Raw genomic sequence first — 15,111 nt, 5'->3', positions numbered from 1 at the left:
ACAGGGAGGGAGCACAGCCCCACCCATCAATGAAAATTGGATTTAAGATTTATGAAGCATGGCCCTGCCCATCAGAACAAGACCTCAGTCAGTCTCTGCCCAATCAGGAAGCTTCCATAAGCCTCTTATCATTATCAATCAGAAGGCAACTAGAATGAAAACCACAATCACAGAAAACTAACCAAACCGATCACATGGACCACAGCCTTGTCTAACTCGATGAAACTATGAGCCATGCCATGTAGGACCACCCAAAACAGATGGGTCATGGTGGAGAGTTCTGACAAAACATGGTCTACTGGGGAACGGAATGGCAAACCACTTCAGTATTCTTGCCTTGAGAACCCCATGAACAGTATGAGAAGGCAAAAATATAGGACAGTGAAAGATGAACTCCCCAGGTTGATAGGTGCCCAATATGCTACTGGAGAAGAGTGGAGAAATAACTCCAGAAAGAATGAAGAGACAGAGCCAAAGCAAAAACAACACCCAGTTGTGGATGTGACCGGTGATGGAAGTAGTACGATGCTCTAAAACACAGTATTGCATAGGAACCTGGAACGTTAGGTCCATGAACCAAGGTAAATTGGAAGTGGCCAAACAGGAGATGGAAAGAGACATTTTAGGAATTCTTTAGACATTTAGACATCGACATTTTAGGAATCAGTGAACTAAAATGGACTGGAATGGGTGAATTTAATTCAGATGACCATTATATCTACTCCAGTGGGCAAGAATCCTGTAGAAGAAATGGACTAGCCCTCATAGTCAACAAAAGAATCTGAAATGCAGTACTTGGATGCAATCTCACAAATGGCAGAATGATCTCTGTTCATTTGCAAGGCAAACCACTCAATATAACAGTGATCCAAGTCTATGCCCCAACCAGTAATGCTGAAAAAGCTGAAGTTGAATGGTTCTATGAAGATGTACAAGACCTTCTAGAACTAACACCCAAAAAATACATCCTTTTCATTATAGGGGACTGGAATGCAAAAGTAGGAAGTCAAGAAACACCTGGAGTAACAGGGAAATTTGGCCTTGGAGTACAAAATGAACTAGGGGAAATGCTAATAATTTTGCCAAGAGAATGCACTGGTCATAGCAAACACCCTCTTCCAGCAATACTAGAGAAGACTCTACACATGGACATCACCAGATGGTCAACACCAAAATCAGACTGATTATACTTTTTGCAGCTGAAGATGGAGAAGCTCTATACAGTCAGCAAAAACAAGACCGGGAGCCGACTGTGGCTCAGATCGTGAACTCCTTATTGCCAAATTCAGACTTATATTGAAGAAAGTAGGAAAAACCACTAGACCATGCAGGTATTACCTAAATCAAACCCCTTATGATTATCCAGTGGAAGTGACAAATAGATTTAAGGGACTAGATCTGATAGACAGAGTGCCTGAAACAATCTGTCCTTTTAACTTCTTTGTCTTACTCTCTTTCTACCTATAAAAACTTTCCAACTTGTCCAGTTCCTCAGAAACTCCTTTCTACTTGTTTGGTGGGATGCTATTCTGACTCATGAATTATTGTTGCTGTTCGGTTGCTAAGGTGTGTCCAGGTCTTACCAACCCCATGGACTGCAGCATGCCAGGCTTCCACATCCTTCACTATCTCCTAGTTTGCTTAAACTCATGTCCATTAAGTTGGTGATGCCATCCAACCATCTCAAACCTCCATCACCCCCTTCTCCTTCTGCCCTCAATCTTTCCCAGAATCTGGGTCTTTTCCAATGAGTCGGCTCTTTGCATCAGGTGGCCAAAGTTTGGAACTTCAGCTTCAGTATTGGTTTCCTTTAGGATTGACTGGTTTGAGCACCTTGCTGTCTGACAGACTCTTGAGAGTCTTCTCCAGCACCACAATTTGAAAGCATCGGTTCTTTGGGGCTCAGCCTTCTTTATGGTTCAGTTCTCACATCTATATGTTACTAGTGGAAAAACCATAGTTTTGGTTATAGAGGCCTTTGTTAGCAAAGCGATGTCTCTGCTTTTTAATATGCTGTCTAGGTTTGTCATAGCTTTCCTTCCAAGGAGCAAGCATCTTTTAATTTCATGGCTGCAGTACCGTCCACAGTGATTTTGGAGCCCAAGAAAATAAAATCTGTCACTGTTTCCACTTTTTTCCCCTTCTATGAATTATTGAATAAAGGCAAATAGATCTTCAAATTTACTCAGTTGAAATTTGTTTTTTAAACACATGTTGCAGCAAATAGAGAATATCAATAGATAAATAGCAATTATTTTTTGAAAATGGATATTCTAGAGTTGAAGAGTACAATAACTAAAATTAAAAATTCACCAGAGGGTCTCAATAGTAGATTTGAATCACAGAAAAAAGAAGTAGCATACTTGAAGAGATAAATAGAGATTATGCAAACTGAAGAACAGAGAGAAAAAAGAGTGAAAAAAGTGAACACAGTCTCAGAGAAATAAGGACTAGCCCTAGCACTGTCACTGTTGGGTGGAAGGATTTCTTAAAGGTGGGGACCAGGCAGGGTGCTCCTTTCCCAGCCATGAGTAGATAATGGGAGTACCAGCAAGAGAAGAGAGAGAAAGGAGAAAAAAAACTCAAAGAAATAATAGTTGAAAGCTTCCAAAATTTACTGAGAAACAAAAAACAAACGTGTCTAGGAAGCACAAAAAATTCTAAGTGGGATAAATGGAAACACACCCCCAAACAGACACATCATCCTAAATATGCTGAAAGCAAAAGACAAGGAGAAAAATCTTGAAAACAGCAAGAGAAAAATGATATATAACTTACAAGGGAACCCCAGAAAGATTAGCAGCTGACTTCCCAGCAGAAACTGAGGGCCAGAGGCAGTGCGATAATAATAAAATTACTAAGAGAAAAAAAAAAAAAAAAGCCTTTCAATCAAAAGTTCTATATCCAGCAAAGAGTTCTTTCAAAAACAAATGCAAATAGACTTTCTCAGGTAAACTCTGAGAAAACTTGTTTTAGGAGACCAAACTTACAAGAAATACCCAAGTTCTTCAGACTGAAAATAAGTTACCCTCGATGGTAATTCAAATGCACATGAACAAAAACAGAGCACTAGTAAAGGTAATTATGTATTTATAAAAGATACTATAAGTTATTTTTCCCCTTTTTTTCTTTAACTGATTTAAAAAGTGATTGTATAAAATAATATGTATCTAAAGTATTGTTCCTCCTACAACAAATAGAAATGTAATAAATGTAGATTATATCTGCTAATATTAGCATAAAGAAGGTATGTGGGAACAAAGCTCTAATAGCTAGGAAAATAATGACAGATGGTAGAGTAATAATTTTAACAATGCATTGTTGGGTTTGTAACATTAATAGATATAATACGTGTAACAATAATTCCACAAAGAGGAGAAAAGGAGTAGAGCTATATAGGACAATATTTAATTATCTTAATGGATTAAGCTAATATACATCTGAAGCTTTATTAAGCTGGAGTGGCTCTGTTGACATCAGATAAAATAGACTTTAAAACAAAAGATGCTGGAGACAAAGAAGGGCTTTTTATTACAATAAGAGAGTTAATCCATCAAGAAGATAAAAGTATAAACATATATACACCTACCTAAGATCAGAGCACTAAAATACAACTTCTGACCTTGCAGAAATAAAATAATTATAAAAGAAGACCATGAACATTGATGTACACCAACCAGTTAGATGACTTAGGTGAAATATACAAATTCCTAAAAAGACACAAGATGCCAAAACTTATTCAAGAAAAATAGACAATCTGATTAGCTCTATAACAAATGAAGGGATTGAACCAGTAATAAGACTGCGTACAAAGAAAAGCCCACACCTCCAAGTGGCTTCACCCTTGAATTCTACCAAACATTGAAAAAAGAATTAATACCAGTTCTTTACAAACTATTAAAGAAGATTGAGGGAAGATTCCTCAACTTATTTTATGAGGTCCAAACCAAAGACATTAAAAGAAAAGAAAATTACAGATCAATATCTTTTATAAATATGGACACAAAAATCTTCAACAAAATACTAGCAAACCAAATTCAGCAAACTATAATGAGAATGACATGTCTTGACCAAGTGAGATTAATCTCAGAAATGCAGTGGTGGTTTAACCTCTGAAAATTAATGTAATATACCATATCAACAGAATTAAAAACAAAAAGTGCATGATTATCTCAACAGAAGGGTAAATGTTTAAAAAAAATCCAACACTATCTCATGATAAAAAACTTGACATACTAGGAATATGGAAACTTTATTTACTCAATAAAGGGCATCTATGAAAAACCTATAGCTAACATCTTATTTAAGGGTGAAGATGGGATGCTTTCCCCTAAAATCAGGAAAAAACAAGGATATCTATTCTTGCCACTTTTATTCAACTGTACTGTGCTGCAGGTTCTAATCAAGGCAATTAGGCAAGAAAAAAAGCCATTCAGATAGGAAATGAAGAAATAAAACTGTCTCTGCTTATAGATAACATGATCTTATATGTAGAAAATCCTAAGGAATCCATTAAAAATCTAGAACTAATAAAGAGGTTCAGCAAGGTTGCAGGATATAAGATCAATATACAAAAGTCAATCGTATTTTTATGCACTTTTAGTGACCGTTCTGAAAATGAAATTAAGAAGATAGTTTCATTCTCAAAGCATCAAAAATTATATAAAATACTTAGGAATGAATTTTCAAAGGAAGTACAAACTTGTATTCCGAAAATGACACACTGTCATTGAAAGAAACAAAAGATATAAATAAATGAGAAAAAATCCTATGTTCATAGATCAGAAAACTCAACACTGTTAAGATGACAATGCTCCCCAAACTCATTTGCAGATTCAGTGCAATCCTCATCAGAATCCCAAATAATATCTTTGCAGAAATTGATAACCTGATTCTAAACATCGAGAACTTCCAGATGTTCAAGCTGGATTTAGAAAAGGCAGAGGAACAGAGATCAAATTGCCAACATCCATTGGATCATAGAAAAAGCAAGAGAGTTCCAGGAAAACACCTATTTCTGCTTTATTGACTACACCAAAGCTTTTGACTGTGTGGATTACAACAAACTGTGGAAAATTCTTCAAGAGATGGGAATGCCAGACCACCTTATCTACCTCCTGAAAAATCTGTATGCAGGTCAAGAAGCAACAGTTAGAACCAGACATGGAAAAATGGACTGGTTCCAAATTGGGAAAGGAGTACGTCAAGGCTGTATACTGTCACACTGCTTATTTAACTTCTATGCAGAGTACATTATGAGAAATGCTGGGCTGGATGTAGCACAAGCTGGAATCAAGATTGCCGGGAGAAGTATCAATAACCTCAGATATGCAGATAACACTACCCTTATGGCAGAAAGCGAAGAGGAACTAAAAAGCCTCTTGATGAAAGTGAAAGAGGAGAGTGAAAAAGCTGCCTTAAAAGTCAACATTCAAAAAACTAAGATCATGGCATCTGGTCCCATCACTTCATGGCAAATAGATGAGAAAACACTGGAAACAGTGAGAAACTATTTTCCTGGGCTCCAAAATCACTGCAGATGGTGACTGCAACCATGAAATTAAAAGATGCTTACTCCTTGGAAGAAAAGCTCTGACCAATCTAGACAGCATATTAAAAAGCAGAGACATTATTTTGCTGACAAAGGTCCGTCTAGTCAAAGCTATGGTTTTTCCAGTAGTCATGTAAAGATGTGAGTGTTGGACCATAAAGACAGCTGAGTCCCAAAGAATTGATGCTTTTGAACTGTGGTGTTGGAGAAGAATCTTGAGAGTCCCTTGGACTGCAAGGAGATCAAACCAGTCAGTCCTAAAGGAAATCAGTCCTGAATATTCATTGGAAAGGCTGATGCTAAAGCTGAAACTCCAAAATGTTGGCCACCTGTTATGAAGAACTGACTCATTGGAAAAGACCCTGGTGCTCAGAAAGATTGAAGGCGGGAGGACAGGGGAGTGACAGAGGATGAGATGGTTGGATGGCATCACCAACTCGATGGACATGAGTTTGAGCAAGCTCTGGGAGTTGGTAATGCAGGAAGCCTAGAGTGCTGTAGTCCATAGGATCACAAAGAGTCAGACATGACTGAGAGACTGAACTAATTCTAAAAGTCATATGGAACTGGAAGGGACTCAAAAGAGCCAAGACATTCCTGAAAAAGAAGGGGAAAGTAGATTCCACTTCCTGATTTCAAACATTACTACAAAGTAATATAAACAAGACAGTGTGGTTACTAGTACAAGAATGGACATAGATCATGGAATACAATTGACAGTCCAGGAGTAAATCCAAACATCTATGATCAACTACAGGCGCCATGACCATTCAAAGTGGAAAATAGTCTTTTCAACACATGTTCTGTGGGTGCAGAGGGCTTTACATGATGCTGTATGCATCATGTTGGGGCTCACAGCATCATATCTGGACCTGCTGATTGCACTCAGAGAGGAGTGGGTGTAGTAGACTTTATCCTGGGCACCTGCCTGTGGGGCAGAGGCTGGCATGCTCTCACATCGTGCTAATTCTTGACTACTCTATGAAACATAGCTAAGTTCTGAAAAGAGGCAAAGATCTCGCTGGGACTGCTTAAAGCTCCCCCACTCCGGGTGATGGAACCTGTGATACACATTATAGGAAAGCTTAACTTCCTGCTTCAGCTGTGCTTGAAGGATTTTAAGAGGAACCTATAACAATCTCTGAAAGGGTGTCACCAGTGCTACTTGGCAACTAGCCATTGTTGGGGAAAAGCTGATGTCTATAAAGACAAGCAAATAGAGAAATTTCACCTATAAAAAAGTTACCAGTTAAAAGAAAAACATATGAACTTGGAAATGGATTTATAAAACATCAACAGAAAATTTTACAAAATTCCCAACTTTCTGTTTTTAAGAAGCTTCAAGAGGACATTGGAAAGATTGCCTGGAGATTAAAAACATCACTGAATCACAAATATTAATGGAGGCAATGAACAGTAGATGAGGTAAACCAGAAAAACAAGGTTGAAGATAAAACTGAGATATTCTCTCAGAACTGAGAGGAAAAGGATAAAACAATAAAAATAATGAGATTCTAGGGATAGAATCTGGGGTAGAAAGAAATCACAGAAGTTTGGAATAGAAAAGTTGGAGTAGAAGAAATAATTTAAGAAATGAAAGCTTTCCTAAGCTAAATATTTACAGAGACCCAAGCTACCCCTCATATTAATCTGGAGAATACAGGATTTATACTCTTTTTTATGTAAAAAGAAGTATGAGATAGAGAAATGGAGGGGTGTGCCCAATTTCTCACCTCTATATGACAGACAGCTAAAGCCAGAGCCCTGACTTCTGACTTTCAGAGCAGTGTCCTTGGCATGGCTATGCTGTAAGACTTGTCACTGAAGCTTTTAAAAATCTCTTATTCTGCAATAAATTCATCTGCTAATTAATTCAAATGAGGCCCCAAAATAATAGGAATATGATTATTAAGCATGAATTTGTAAAAATGTTCTAATTTCAAGAGCCAAAATGAGGATTATCCCAGGAAAAATGCTATGCTTACCTGTTACTGTCCCTTCCATAAGCCTCTAAACTGTTCCAAGACTTAATGAAGAGTTTATGTTAGAATTATCTTTTTCTTTGATAATTGTTATATCTTCTTCTTTGATTGATCCTTTGATCATTATGTAGTGTCCTTCTTTGTCTCTTTTCACATCCTTTATTTGAAAGTCTATTTTATCTGATATGAGTATTGCGACTCCTGCTTTCTTTTGGTCTCCGTTTGCATGAAATATTTTTTTCCAGCCCTTCACTTAAGGATTCTTTCAGCAGCTGTCAAGTCAATTTTCATGACTTTGCTTACAGTGAATTTGAGATTATAACCTTATCTGGGGAAGAATAAAAGTCCACAGCACAATGCAGCATAGGCACAGACATTTGGTAATGGAAAACAATCATGGTAGCTAAACTGAGTAGCCAGCTCCTGCAGGACCACACCCAGTATGCGCTTAGTCAGATCCAGAGGTCAGGTCTCAGGTCTGCATCAGAGCAGACTCATCAGCACAGCACAGAACATGCTCTAACAATCAGGACTCACTTGGAAATCTCACTGACTTTCTACAGGTTTTAGCTCTGATAGGATCAAACTACAGACATCCTTGAATACCTGCCCTGTCCCCATCCCCAAGTCTAGAAAAGTACATGTTTGATATGTATAGCCATTTTGTTTTTCCAAACCTGCCTAAGGCTTTTACTCTTATTTATCCTTTTTAAGCACCATATTTGGGCTTCCCAGGTGGCACTAGTGGGTAAAGAACCTGCCTGCCAATGCAGCAGACATAAGAGATGCAGGTTTGATCCCTGTGTCAGAAAAATACCCTGGAAGAGGGCATGGCAACGCACTCCAGTATTCTTGCCTGGAGAACCCCATGAACAGAGGAGCCTGGCGGGCTACATCCATAGGGTCACACAGAGTCGGACATGACTGAAGCGACTTAGCATGCACACACCATATTTGGCCTCTTCCTTCAGTCAGCTGGATGCCTCTAAACCATAAGGTTGCCATCTAATGCTATCTGTACCTGAGATCTAATATCTGTCCTTGTACTCAGAGCTTTGGGCATTTTCATCATGTCCAGCTGTTCCTGGGTTCAGTTCAGGAATGGTGGTGGTTGTACATGAAGAGGCTGCATCCCGGCTCTCAGTTCAGTTCAGTTCAGTTGCTCAGTCATGTCCGACTCTTTGCGACCCCATGGACTGCAGCACACGAGGCCTCCCTGTCCATCACCAACTCCTGGCTCTCACTGGGGCCCAGTTTCCTTCTGGCACAAAAATCAGCCCTTTAATGGACAAATATGTGATATGATGATATGATGCTTTTGCCACTTTTGGGGAAAGGGCAGTTGGTAAAGAATATGCCAACAATGTAGGAGACCTGGGTTCTATTCCTGGGTTGGGAAGATCCCCTGGAGAAGGGCATGGCAACCCACTCCAGTATTCTTGCCTGGAGAATTCCATGGACAGAGGAGCCTGGCAGGCTACAGTCCATGGGGTTGCAAAGAGTTGGACATGACTGAGCGACTTTCACTTCACTTGGGAAAAGGACTCAGAAAGACTGCCAAAAAACTCAAGAGCCTTGTCCCCGAGAAGGAGAAATACCCAAGCCTTGTCAGTGGATTAGATAACTCTGTCTGTAATTATTTCTTCTGTAAGTTATACTCTATTATAAGTGTCAAGGGATGGTCAGTAGTTCTGCTCAAAATAAATGAATGGAGCCAGGTCTAGGAATTCAATAATGGAATCTCCCTCAAGCCAAGAATTCCTTTATCTGGGTACTAGGAACCTCTTCCTAATTGAAAGTGTTAAAGACAGTGATCTATTTCTCACACTCAAGTTACTTCTGCCAGACAAGTAAATGCAGCTGTCAACAACATGATTTCATGTCTTGTTCTTTTTGTCAGGACACTGGAGTGTGAAAAAAAGAGAGAGAGTCATGTAACTCACCAATGTCAGGTGTGGGCTCTGGCCAGCCCATGTGGTTCAATCCTGTTGGGGCACTCTGCGAGAATGGATGGCTTCTTCCAGGGAGATTCAAAGACTCTGGAGAGGCAATGATCATCTTCCTCCAACACTGGGAGAAAAGGAAAAGAGGCAGAGAGTAAATGAAGAAAAGAGATAACATGCTGTCATTGCCACATTCTGATTTTCCTAATTGCCCAGGACTTTGCTGTGAGCAGAGCAAGCAGCCAAAATGCACACAGCTCCGGGACGTGCCATTCACTTCAAAATCCGTGAAAAAGAAAAGTTTCTCTTGGAATCAGTAGTCTGCAATCTGTACAGCCATATGTGGCAACCATGGCAGAATAGATTGTCATTCAACAATGTGAAATGAGGACTGTCAGCAGGTCTCCAAACCCCAAATTATGCCAGCTGGTCAGCCCACACAGCCTGACATTTCTCCAAAGCAAGACATTGTTTTAGCTATATTCTTGCAGGAGTGTTTAATTAAAATGCAACCCAATGAAGTCTCTGACACCTCATAGCTCTACCTTTCAGACAGTAAGGACCAGTGTTGCATGGGGGCTTGGTAGGACAAGAATATTGTCCCTTTCTTTATCATTCCATTATCCAGAAATAAACTTGGTCCCTGCAGATTTTGTCTACTTTATAAAGTTATCAAATTTATTTAAAATTTTAGTATTAATCAAATAAATGTTCCATTTTCTTTTGTATTCCACACAAAGTAAGCAAACAGCGCTTAGAAAATTCTCTTAGTGATTTATAGAAACATAAATACAGAAACAAGGATTAGGGAGTATAATACTTCATTCCATCTCCTCATTTTGAATGCAACTAAAAACCTTGGGAGGACATATAAGTCAGTTTCCCAAGGGCTATAAATAAATAATAGTTTATGGTTTGGAGTACAAAGCCAGTATTTGAAACTATGTTAATCCTGTTGTGAGTTACCTTTTTTTGTTTGTGGTTCTTGACCTCAAAAGCAGCTTAAGACTGACTATGGACCAAAGGTACTCCAAAAAGTCCTCTCTAGTCTGAAGAAAGGGGAAAGAGACCCTGAGGATATGAATAAATGGGCAATTCCTCTATGTTATCATTTACTTCCATCCTAGACTCCCAGGAAATCCTGTTATATCAGTATGTATGGCAGTGATGGCCAGGAAGGCCCCTAAAACTCTGAGGAAGGGGATTCTTTATGACCAGGAGAAATGTAGCCCCAAAAGCATGTGGGAAGAAGCCCTATTCCTTTTTTCCCTCTCTGTCCTCCTGCCACTTGGCTCCAGAGGCAGACATAGTTACAGGAAGGATAAGGCAGAGTGGGAAAATGAAAGCCTAGCTTTATAGCAAAAAGTTTAGGCAAAGGGGGACTCCTGAAAGCCAAGACATGTCTGGAAGAATACAGAAAGGAAAAAGATCAAGAAAATGATACCATAAAGTTGTTTATGAACTCCTGGACTTACTGCCAAACTGTCCTTGTATGGATCTAACAATGGATGGATGGAGGTTCATGACATTGTACGGGAGACAGGGATCAAGACCATCCCCATGGAAAAGAAATGCAAAAAAGCAAAATGGTTGTCTGAGGAGGCCTTACAAATAGCTGTGAAGAGAAGCTAAAAGCAAAGGAGAAAAGGAAAGATATTCCCATTTGAAAGCAGAGTTCCAAAGAATAGCCAGGAGAGATAAGAAAGCCTTCCTCAGCGATCAATGCAAAGAAATAGAGGAAAACAACAGAATGGGAAATACTAGAGATCTCTTCAAGAAAATTAGAGATACCAAGGGGACATTTCTTGCAAAAATGGGCTCAATAAAGGACAGAAATGGTATGGACCTAACAGAAGCAGAATATATTAAGAAGAGGTGGCAAGAATAACCAGAAGAACTGTACAAAAAAGATCTTCATGACCCAGATAATCACAAGGGGTGATCACTCACCTAGAGCCAGACATCCTGGAATGTGAAGTCAAGTGGGCCTTAGAAAGCATCACTACAAACAAAGCTAGTGGATGTGATGGAATTCCTGTTGAGCTATTTCAAATCCTGAAAGATGATGCTGTGAAAGTGTTGCACTCAATATGCCAGCAAATTTGGAAAACTCAGAGTGGCCATAGGACTGGAAAAGGTCCGTTTTCATTCCAATCCCTAAGAAAGGCAATCCCAAAGAATGCTCAAACTACCGCACAATTGCACTCATCTCACACTCTAGTAAAGTAATGTTTAAAATTTTCCAAGCCAGGCTTCAGCAATACGTGAACCGAGAACTTCCAGATGTTCAAGCTGGTTTTAGAAAAGGCAGAGGAACCAGAGGTCAAATTGCCAATATCAACTGGATCATCGAAAAAGCAAAAGAGTTCCAGAATAACATCGATTTCTGCTTTACTGACTATGCCAAAGCCTTCGACTGTGTGGATCACAATAAATTGTGGAAAATTCTGAAAGAGATGGGAATACCAGACCACCTGACCTGCCTCTTGAGAAACCTGTATGCAGGTCAGGAAGCAACAGTTAGAACTGGACATGGAACAACAGACTGGTTCCAAATAGGAAAAGGAGTACGTCAAGGCTGTATATTGTCACCCTGCTTATTTCACTTACATGCAGAGTACATCATGAGAAATGCTGGGCTGGAAGAAGCACAAGCTGGAATCAAGATTGCCGGGAGAAATATCAATAACCTCATATATGCAGATGACACCACCCTTATGGCAGAAAGCGAAGAGGAACTAAAAAGCCTCTTGATGAAAGTGAAAGAGAGTGAAAAAGTTGGCTTAAAGCTTAACATTCAGAAAACTAAGATCATGGCATCTGGTCCCATCACCTCATGGGAAATAGATGGGGAGACAGTGGAAACAGTGTCAGACTTTATTTTTGGGGCTCCAAAATCACTGCAGATGGTGATTGCAGCCATGAAATTAAAAGACGCTTACTCCTTGTAAGGAAAGTTATGACCAACCTAGATAGCATATTTAAAAGCAGAGACATTACTTTGCCAACAAAGGTATGTCTGGTCAAGGCTATGGTTTTTCCAGTGGTCATGTATGGATGTGAGAGTTGGACTGTGAAGAAAGCTGAGCACCAAAAAATTGATGCTTTTGAACTGTAGTGTTGGAGAAGACTCTTGAGAGTCTCTTGGACTGCAGGGAGATCCAACCAGTCCATCCTGAAGGAGATAAGTCCTGGGTGTTCATTGGAAGGACTGATGCTGAAGCTGAAACTCCAATACTTTGGCCACCTATGCAAAGAGTTGACTCATTGGAAAAGACCTGATGCTGGGAGGGATTGGGGGCAGGAGGAGAAGGGGACGACAGAGGATGAGATGGCTGGATGGCATCACCGACTCAATGGGCATGAGTTTGAGTAAACTCTGGGAGTTTATGATGGACAGGGAGGCCTGGCGTGCTGCAATTCATGGGGTCACAAAGAGTTGGACACGACTGAGTGACTGAACTGAACTGAACTGAAACCCTAAACAGAATACTAAAATCACTGAGAACCAAAATTTTTGAACAAAATTATGGAGTAGACCATTTTATAAGTCTCAGACTAGCCGCAGAGTGATCCACATTATCAAAATAACACTGAAAACACCTTGAAAATTTTAACTGACATAAGAAATATAGCTCCTAAAGGCCAGTAAGAACTTCTACCCTAAACTGGATCAGTTACCTGAAAAACTTAATTATTATTCTTCATAGAAACTAAGGCTCATAATGTAATATTCCAAATGTTTAAGATACAACCCAGAATTATTTGATACACAGAGAACTATGAAAATCTCAATAACTTATAAGAGAAACTCAATCAACAAATCCCAGCACCAAGAGGACACAGTGTTGGAATTGTAAAAGATTTTAAAGAAGCTCATATAACTGTGCTCTAAGAAGTGCATGTGAACACTCTGAAATGAATTGAAAATAATAGCACAAAAATAGATACAAAATAGAATACAATGGAAACATTAGACATGAAAAAGACAATAGCTAAAATTAAAATTTTACATGGGTGGACCTTGAGTGCATTATGCAAAGTGAAATAGGTGAGACGAGAAAGAAAAAGAATGTATGATCTTACTTGTATTGAATATGTGAAATCTTAAAAAAGAAAAGTCAAGCTAATAGAGACAAAATAGACTGGTGTACTTGCCAAAGGCAGGGAGTAGGTGGTAGGCAAACTGGATGAGGGAGCCAAAAGATACAAGCTTCCAGTTATAAAATAAGTCATGTAAGGTGCAGCATGGCAAATACAGTTAATAGCAGTGTCTTGTATAACAGACATAAAGGAAACAAATGGACAGTAATACAATAATAGTAGGAGACTTTAACACCTCACACCAATGGACACATCATCAAACAGAAAATCAGTAAGGAAACAATGACATTAAATAACACATTAGATCAATTGGACTTAATAGATATCTATAGGACATTCCATTCAAGAGCACATGCTTTTCACATGCACATGGAATTTTCTCATGCTGGTCCACAAAACAAGTCTCAACGCATTTAGAGGACATAAATTATACCAAGTATCTTTTCAGATCACAGTGGTATGAAACTAGAAACCTATTACAGGAAGAAAAATGGAAAAAATGCAAATATGTAGAGACTAAACAACATGGTACTAAAACCCCAATAAGTCAACCAAGAAAAATTAAAGAGGAAATCAGAGAACACCCTGAGACAAATGAAAATTAAAAACACAACTTTCCAAAGTGTATGGGAAGCAGCAAAAGCTGTTCCCAAGAGGGAAGTTTATATCAATACAGCCTTACCTCAAGAAACAAGAGAAATCTCAAATAGATAACCAAACCTACCATGTAAAGGAATTAGAAATATAAGAACAAACAAAACCCAAAATCAGCAGAAGGATGGAAATAAAAAAGATCAGAGTAGAGATAAAAAAAAAAAAACCCATAATAGAAAAAACTAATGAAAGCAAGAGCTGGTTTTTTAAAAAGATAAACAAAATTGATAAGCCTTTAGCCAGGCTCATTAAGAAAAAGAGGGAACTTTCCTAGTGGTCCAGTGGCTAAGACTCTGTGTTCCCCACACAGGGAGTTTGGGTTCAATCCTTGGTCAGGGAACTTGGTCCCAGATGCTGCAACTAAAGATCACATATGCCACAACTAAGACCTGGCACAATAAAAATAAATAGATAGATAGATATTTTAAAAAAGAAAAAAGACAGAGGATCCAAATACACTAACTTAGAAATGAAAGAGGACAAGTTGCAACCAGTATCAGAGACGTATGAACAAACATAAGAGAATACTGTGAACAGTTACATACCAACAAACTGGATAACCTAGAAGGAATGCATAAATTCCTAGAAACACATAATCTTCATAGATTGAGTCAGGAAGAAATGGATAATCTCAGCAGACTATTTGTATTGAAACTGAATTGATAGTCAAGAACTCCCAACAAATGAAAGTCCAAAGCCAGAAGGCTTCACAGGGGAATTCTGTGTGTGTGTGCTTAGTCATTTAGTCGTGTCCAACTCTTTGGACCCTTTGGACTGTAGCCCTCAGGCTCCTCTGTCCATGGGAATTTTCAGGCAAGAATACTGGAGTGGGTTGCCATTCCTTCCTCCAAGGGATCTTCCCGACCCAGGGATTGAA

The 15,111-nt window shown here is 39.0% G+C and overlaps 1 protein-coding gene across 1 annotated transcript in view; it reads right to left on the bottom strand.

The window, feature by feature from the left end:
* ARHGEF4 (Rho guanine nucleotide exchange factor 4) overlaps positions 1–15,111 on the bottom strand; it is a 296,891-nt gene that overhangs the window by 108,404 nt on the left and 173,376 nt on the right. The window contains 1 exon segment of the mRNA XM_043894094.1: positions 9,477–9,603. Within this exon segment, the coding sequence (XP_043750029.1) occupies positions 9,477–9,603 (127 nt within the window).

The sequence above is a fragment of the Cervus elaphus genome, chromosome 33 (assembly GCF_910594005.1).
Source record: "Cervus elaphus chromosome 33, mCerEla1.1, whole genome shotgun sequence".
Classification (NCBI taxonomy): domain Eukaryota; kingdom Metazoa; phylum Chordata; class Mammalia; order Artiodactyla; family Cervidae; genus Cervus; species Cervus elaphus.
Note: the sequence above shows the minus strand (reverse complement) of the source record. Positions and strands in the feature narration are given on the sequence as shown.